This window comes from Mesitornis unicolor, unplaced genomic scaffold (assembly GCF_000695765.1).
Source record: "Mesitornis unicolor isolate BGI_N332 unplaced genomic scaffold, ASM69576v1 scaffold25695, whole genome shotgun sequence".
Classification (NCBI taxonomy): Eukaryota; Metazoa; Chordata; class Aves; order Mesitornithiformes; family Mesitornithidae; genus Mesitornis; species Mesitornis unicolor.
This window is the reverse complement of record NW_010185179.1, coordinates 1-8785: the sequence shown is the minus strand read 5'-3', so window position 1 is coordinate 8785 and position 8785 is coordinate 1. Positions and strand designations below refer to the sequence as shown.

Here is an 8785-nt window from a genome sequence, read left to right as displayed (position 1 = left end):
ACTTCATTCTTTATAAATAAAGCAATTAACAGCTTTCACATTAAGGATCACACAGATAAATAAGAAATCAGGAGACAGCTCCATAGGTCTAGACTTCCTGTCTCTCCTTGCAGTATCCTGTCACATAATTTAAAAAAATAACAATCGAAACCAAAAAAACCCAAGCACAAAATCCAGCCATCACTGAACTGCTTACAGATCAAGTTTAAAAGAGGAATGTATCCTTAATTTGTGAATGAGCAACGATTAAGCCACCTTAAATGTCTTCCTGATTCATACGAAATTGCATTTTCACTTGTTGAGATGCAAGAGATATTTATAAGCCTTTCCAATATGAAATCAAACTAATTACTTTAAAAATGTAACTCTTTAAATGCATACACAGCATTTATGTTAAAAAGACTTATGAGACTAGATAGCTCACTCTTTAAGGAGAGATCTCCCATCACCTTATTTACTTCAAGCTCATTTTGTACAAAACTTTCTTCAGTCTCCAAAGCGCTTTAAGTGCAGGGCTACACAAAATATCTTATTCCAAGCAGTTATTAAAATTCATTGTATACATTGAGATATTACCACAGTAAGGTTCCAAAGTCACACAGAAGATGACAGACCCTAAAAAAGAGCCATTAATTTCAACTATCTTGGAGGTTTTTTTGAATTATGAACAAGTAAAGAAGAAACTGTATGCACTGCCAGTTTATAATAAAGGAGTCCCAACCCTCTGCAATAGAGCGTACTTCATAACCAGCTTTATACCTGCTAGAAACAAGAAAAAAAAGCTGCAAGACAACTCAAAAGAGAAATTTTTAGAAATTAAAGAATTCGCTTAACAGAAGAAAATAACAGAGTTTGTTTTATTTTGACAGATTTCGTAACAACTTCAGAAGAATCAGCAAGTTTAACTACTACCTCCCAGCCAGGCAAAGGAGACACCACCGTTAGCTGAGGAAGTGCACCCTTCTCTTTCACTGTTACATTTTGGCTTCTCTGTAATAATTTTCCAATTAACAACTTCTCATGTAAAGTACCTCCTGCGATGTTCTCCGTGAGAAAATTACCAGTGTTTAGACAATGGTCCAAGCAGTACCAGAACTGAAGACAGTGATACCACAAAGCATTTCACACTGAACTGTGGTTACCAGGATGAACTCCACAATGCCATTTCAAGGAAGTGGTTTTTTTAAGAGGTCTGAGGATCTGCGGAGTTGCTACACAAGTGAACTAAAAGCTTTTGACTGTACGTGTCTGGGCACACATTTTTCATCGCTTGAAATTTTCTGGTCCATCCAAACACCGCGAAGGGAACACTGATCATTATAAACATGGCACTTGTACATTCTGAAACTGCCAAATTCAGATCTTAGACCAGTAATAAGGTATACCATCAGTAAATCTAAAACAGCAGCCTAATATCTAATTTTACAACTTCTGAGTTTCCAAATTTTCAACAATTTAAAAAAAAAAGAAAAAACAAATCAATAAAATGGTTAAGACAGATCAAGAAACAAGACATGAGAAAAACTGAAGCATTTTCTATCCAATAATTTAAGTTTCAATATGCATAAATCCTTGAAAGAAACCTTATTACATATATTTCACAGACAAGATAATTTTTATTGAGACAAATCTGTTCGTGCTGGCATTTAAAATCTCAGATAAAAACAAAAAACAATGGAATGAAAGAAGTTTCATGATTAACTTTCTCAAACTTCAGTGTCAGTGCGACTGTACTTAAAACTTCCTGCAAAACACTGCTCAGAACCCTGTTTTTCTTTCAGCTAAGCCTTCAGACTGTTTTTGACAAGTTAATCAATACCCTTATAAATGAATGATACGCTGAATGAAATAATCCTTCACACCCAGCACGGACACAAGCTGCGTGTTCCATTAATTTACTTGTAAACGTCAGAAATTTCTGTTCATCACTTTGCACTTCAAAACACTGACAACTCGGTCTCTCTGACCACATTATGCTCCACTTCAGCAGCAGTTCTGTTGCTATTGGTCCTTGTTCTAGTGTCTTCTTCAGCTTTTCTCGTTTTGTGGTTGGTTAGGTTTATTTAATTTTCTAGCCAGCTAAGCAGCCCGCCATGCCAGATAAGGGCATCCTTCATGACACCTTACAACGTAAGCCATACGATGCCTTCATACATGTACCACACATTGGTAAGAACGGGAGGTCTCCACATGAAGCCTGTCAACTATGTCAGAAGGGTATACCCTAGATTTTCATTCATTACCAAAGAGGCTGTTGGAAGAAAAGCTTAGAAAAGAACGATGCATAAAGACAAAAATCACTCAGCTCTCTTCCAATACACCGACCAGTTTAGAAGACCAAATATTCAGTTGGCAACCTTTTACCATTGTCACTCCAATACCAATGCTTCCCATAAACACACGTGGAAACCTTTTTCCATACAGATGTTATGCAAAAAATACAACCCTTTCCCGCAAGCACATACGAGAACTGTTTTGCACATAAGCATTTCATGTTCCTTTCTTCATGTACCAGGAAAGGAACTGCCTTCTGACAAAGTGGATCAGCTTGGTCTCTGTGCAGAACATTGTGGCGACAGTTGCTGCAAAGCACAAAGCCCCCACGCTGATGTGAATCAGCCTTGCCATCCAACCCTTATCACAGCAGAAGAATACCTACAACAAAGGAAACAAGCAATCACAGGAAAACTAGTCAGCACACAGCAGATTTACTGTCTCAGTAAAAAATAAGGTCCGACACCTCTCTTGGCCATGCTAACACCACCACCAAGCTGAGTGTCGTTTTGCCACATGCACTGAGCCTACAGTGAATCATCTTTAGGAGTCACAATGTTCTGTTAAGAAAATTCAGTCAGCAAAAAATGAGCATTCAGCAGATACCTGATAAACTGGGAATTACTATTATCTGGCATGCAGAAACATGTTAATATCAGGAAACATGTTAATATTAGGAAAAACGCTACTGGTGCTATCACACAAGTCTGCTACTTTGCAGCAACATATTAGGCTATTTTCTATCAAAGCCCCACTGGAAATCTTTCATTCCAAAATACAAAGCTCTCCTTTCTAAGGCATAATGGATTTTCAATCTGTCAAATTTTTGTACATTGAAATGCTACCATCTCCATAACAATCAGTGTGTGCAATTACGATCCCGTAGACTGAATGTGATAAATGTGCTTTTTGGCAATTTTTATGTTTTGGTTTGGTTGTTTTTCCTCTGTTGCTTTTTATTACAGAATTTTTTAATAACAGTTTCTTTGTGCTACTGCAAAATTTCAATTCTTGTTAAGAGCTAAGGACACAGATTTATCTACACACAGCAGAACTGTGTTGCGTTTTGTTTTACTTGTCAGATACACCTTCTACAGCTGACAGAGATAACTTTGTACTGAAGATAAAAACTCTTGATACTGTGTCTTCCCTTGTCTGTAATGGCAGTATTCCACCCTATCCTCATAAGCCTTTATTGCTACTGGTGTTTCTCTGCTTGTGGACACAGATGTCATCGGACACTAACTTTCACAGTGAAGGCAGACTCTGAGAAAGATGCTTACCTCTGAGAAACCAGTGATTACTCCACTTATGATATAAACGAGCACCAAAAATGGTGAGGGCAGCAAGCCTGCCAAAGGTCGGTAAGTGCTTTCTTTGAAGTAATCATAGATGTAGTGGATGCTGTGAACTATTCGAATGCCCATGTTAAAGCAGTTGGCAAGGATAAAGCCTATACTGCCATACCAGTGGGTCAAGAAATAAGAAATGCACAGGAATGTGAAGGACAAGGCCAGCATAACAAAATTGTACCTAGGAAAAAAACAAAAACCATTCAGCAATGCATACACTTACAGTATTTACTAACTTTACCTTTGAAGAAATACCACAATTTCTTTTTCAAAATGAGGAACAGAAGTTCTCTTACCATTTTCTAATGGAAGAATATAAATTTGAGAACTGAAATGTTCATTAAAAAAAAAATATCACTGAAAGAATGGAAAATACATTAAACAAATTAAACCAAGAACTGCAATATGTGAAGGAAATTCTGTGTTACCAATCATATGTAATTCAATAAATTCAATAAATTCAGTAAATTCAATTCAGAAAGCCAAATTTAGTAACAATGATCAAGTAATGTAAAAATGTAAAAACCTGTGGATTTTTTGCTATTTTATTTTAGGTATGTATTAAAGAAAGAGAATCTCAACAAGAAGATGCTTTATTTAGTTTCTGCTCCAAACAGCGGCTTTGAAAACAAGTTCACACTTCTAAAGGAGTCATGAAAGCAGCCCTTGCTGAGTCTACACTGTGGAAAGTGGACCTCATTGAAATTAATGTGGAAAGGCTTTGTGAGAGCCACTACATAAGCAAAAAAAGCACTGAGAAGGCAACTGGGCTTCAAAGCCAATAACCCAAAATGAACAGAGAATCAAGAAATAATCCAGGTGGGCAGGGATCTCAAAGTCATCTGTCTAACCTCTGACTTAAAGCAGGTAAACTGCTGAATTCAAATCCACAATTTAGATAATTCAGAAGTAAATGTAACATGAAAACTTACATGAACAGTAACTGTACATGAAAAAACTAAAGTTTTGCAACTATTAAGTTAAGTGATAACCTGTCTTAAAAACTGTAACTTCAAGCACAGGGGTAAACAAACAAGACTTCACAATTAAATTACTTTTCCAGTTAGCAAGGCCCCAAAAGCTAACGTAACAATCTTTTTATTTATTCATTTCTGTCCCTTTTACCCAAACATTTTAACATTTGCTAAAGCTTCTACATCTAAATCTACATGCAAACAACTCAACAGAGGTGGTTTCCAGTGGGGCAGGATATTTTTATGCTGATCTCAAATGCACCTATTATCTTTATGAGGTCATTACAAACAAACATCCGTCTTAAAAATTTATCAAATACAAGAATGTTAAATACAAAAGCAGTGCATGTTTGCTTGTACATCTGTTACACTAAGCTCTGGAGACAAGGAACATAGCTCTTAAAGTGACTGCAGAAAGGAATTTGCTCTTTGGGGGGGGAGGGAAAGCATTTCCATACACATATCCAGGCAGAATAATTGCTCTGTTTACCGAGTGCCAAGCAAACCATCTGCAGATTAATCACAGGAATATTCTGGGGACACTATCTCCTACCTGTCTACCTCTTCTTTGCACATCAAAGCAAACGTAAAACATTCTGTTACTCCATTGATAGCAAGGAATAGGACATATAAAGAGTAACATCGGAGGAGATCTGGACCTAAAAAACACATTAGAATGGTAAGCAGATTATTTCTTCTATAAAACCACACTGTTTTTACACTCACTGATATTAAGAGATAAAAGTTGTAATGTTATCACTAATAACGGAAACTTCAGTTCATTTGAACAAGTTTCCTGTCTCGATACCTTGGCAAGAACACAAATAAACAAGGCAAAATTAAAACAAAAAATAAAACCCACACCACCCAAGAATAGCACTTACTGTAGTAACAGAAAACATATCCATTGAAAATGCATTTTATCAAAAGGTATTTCCTAATTATTAATATTTATCATAACTCAAATCTTCTATTGTACAGAAATCTGTGGAAATCAATCCAAGAGTTACTGTGGTGAACTAAAAGCAATAAAATGTACATTTTGATCACAACAGTAAGAAAAACAGAAAGGCTGTTTAACACATTCAAAATTGTGCTAGACAAAGAAATCATATTCAGACTTTTATGGGTCAGAGATCATTTATATATTGCTTCAAAATTCTTCAATCAGAGCTTAGTCTTTTCTTGTCCTTTAGAAATTGTAACACTGGGAAGAAATTCCCATGCTTTTTAACAGGTTGATGTACATCCCTGAATATTCCTTCTTGATGCCAGCAATGTAGTCCATCTGACCCAGCCTCCTCCTGTTTCAGTGCTAAAGAACAACTGCCCAACGAGCAGTGAATACACTGTAGACATGGGGCAGCGCTGAAGACTTTCTTTTCAAGTATGCAAAAAATATTAGACTAGAGAGCACTTAAAAAAAAGGAGAAAATCCAAATGAATACACCCATGAATAGCAGGTCAAGACAGTCGGTACGCATGCTCAGCTTTTCATTTCCACACGTTATCATTGTGTAAAAAAATAACTAAAGTCACTTGTGAGTCACTTGACTTGAATCCATACTCCTAAACACAGCCAAGTAAGCATGCCTAAAAGATTAGGCCCAGACACCCATCCTTGAAGCAAAAGAGGGACAGAAAACAATTTCTTCATAAAAAAAGAGTTGGCTGCCAGGGCCCAGAGTTACGACTTTTCACAACATTTGCTTGCAAAATTAGAAACAAATCTGAGAGAACCAGCAGCAAGACAAGTCAAAACAGCATGCAGAAATTAACACTTTTTCTTGGTTATGCAGACACATAGTTTTTCGTAAAATCAAAGCACCAGCTTCTAAGTAACATGCAAGGGTTTAAAGCAAAAATACTTCAACGTTTAACATTTAAAAAGAGAAAAGTGCCAATGGGGTTAGAATATATCAATTACCTTAACACTGAATAAAGTAACTGCAATTTATTTTAACACCCAATAAGCAACAGTCCAAGGTTATGGTTTGAAGGTGCAACTGTCACCCAAGGTGCTGTCACATCCTTGCATCTTCCCTGTAACTTTCTTTTAACTACAATAGATGTGAAATGGAAATACAAGCAAGAACTCTCTCACAAGGGCACATGGGCAAAATTTCCAGACAGAAGCGCAACAAAAATGCTCCTCTGAGGAGCTGCTAGGTCTTCACCCAAGATCAATGAGAAAGGAAGAGAGCCATTACACAAGGCTCAGCTATAGAAGGTAGACTGGTTTTTGAAGCAGGAGCTACTGTAGGGCAACTGAAAAACCTCAAGAAAACTCAAGGCTAAAATTTCTGTGTTAACATTTCAAACAGGAATTAAATGAATCTCTATATTCTCTCCCGAAAATCCAAATTGATCTACTAATTCCTTAACTGCTTCTGTGGACAGATTTGTAAAACTTACCCCTCAATATATTCTTGCCCTTGTGACCAAGAAGGCCAATGCCATCCTGGGGTGTATCAGGAGGGGGGTGGTTGTAGGTCGAGAGAGGTTCTCCTCCCCCTCTACTCTGCCCTGGTGAGACCACATCTGGAATATTGTGTCCAGTTCTGGGCCCTCAGTTCAAGAAGGACAGGGAACTGCTGGAGAGAGTCCAGCGTAGGGCTACAAAGATGATGAAGGGAGTGGAGCATCTCCCTTATGAGGAGCGGCTGAGGGAGCTGGGGCTCTTTAGTTTGCAGAAGAGGAGACTGAGGGGAGACCTCATTCATGGTTATAAATATTTAAAGGGTGAATGTCACGAGGATGGAGCCAGGCTCTTCTCGGTGACAAACAATGACAAGACAAGGGCTAACAGACACAAACTGGAACACAGGAGGTTCCACTTCAATTGGAGAAGAAACTTCTTCTCAGTGAGGGTGACAGAGCACTGGCCCAGGCTGCCCAGAGAGGTTGTGGAGTCTCCTTCTCTGCAGACATTCAAAACCCGCCTGGACGCCTTCCTGTGTAACCTCATCTGGGTGTTCCTGCTCCAGCAGGGGGATTGGACTGGATGAGCTTTGGAGGTCCCTTCCAATCCCTGACGTTCTGTGGTTCTGTGTAATATGTACAACTGTAGCAGGATTGTTACAATTACATGGTTTAGCACTATACAGGAAGTATTATTTTTGTTATGCTAAAATTATGGATTCTTTTCTTTCAATTTGTTGTATGGGTTTTGGGGGTTGTTGTTAAACAATTTTACATCATGGAGTAGTCAAACAATCCTTTAAAATGTTCTTTTCCAATGACATGAAATGCAGGAAGGTAGAGCTCCAAACCTGATACTTACTTAGAGCTCCTCAGCACATTTTAGTTTAAGGTGCCTACGTATTAAAGATGCTATTACAAAGGTATGAGTTCTAGATTCAACCAAGCTAAGTAATTTATTTCAATCGGAATTCTAGAGAAAAAAATTCTGCTGGTTTAACCAAGAATTCGTAATAGCTGCAATTTCTCTTTTTAAAGAATGGCTTCTTTGCCAGCTTTGTAAATCTTTACCTGTTCCAGAACTGAGCATTGAGCCTCCATAAATATCCAGAGCCAGCTGAGAATAGGCATAGCCAAAAACCGTGATGGTAAGGCCAATCAGAAGCACAAGTTTCAACAGCAGTTCTAACACATTTGCAGCCATAGCAACATCATCCTGAAAAAAAAATGTAGTCAATTACATGAATCAGAATGAATATAAAAGTTATTTCCATGAAGAAGTGACTTCAGAGAAAAAAAAATCTATTTGCAAAGTGTAAAAAGGTGTGAAACTTATCCCTTGTTACTGAATTATCCATACACACGGTCAACACTTTTTTAGATTAATTCCATTCTATGTTTTACACATTACAAAGTCTACACAAGTATTAGCCAGGAACACGTCTGCTCAAGGAAATGTGCAGACAGCACTGGCACCTGTCAGCAAATGGCAAAGAGCACTGCCCAAGGTCGCAGTTTGAGTCAGCAGGAGGGTCAGACTTTTACTGCTGCATGGGACTACAGCATTAGCCACACCAGACCAAGTCCCTTGGCACTTCTACCACCTCATTACAAAGGGCAGCCTTGTAATCCTTGTAATGTAATTGCACTACATACAGTGAAAATCCATCACCATTTTGCCAGTTATACGTATCAGGTACACTACATATAGAAAAAATATCTATATGAATTTTTATATATATATATACATACACACACACACAT

At 37.7% G+C, this 8785-nt stretch overlaps 1 protein-coding gene across 1 annotated transcript; it reads right to left on the bottom strand.

The window, feature by feature from the left end:
- Positions 1-2490: 2490 nt before the first annotated feature.
- Positions 2491-8237, bottom strand: LOC104540856 (protein RFT1 homolog; the record flags this gene model as incomplete). The annotated part of the gene is made up of 4 exons (XM_010184766.1): positions 2491-2655; positions 3558-3807; positions 5154-5259; positions 8093-8237. Coding segments are annotated over 4 exons (666 nt in total), but the record flags the coding sequence as incomplete, so codon positions are not given.
- Positions 8238-8785: the final 548 nt, after the last annotated feature.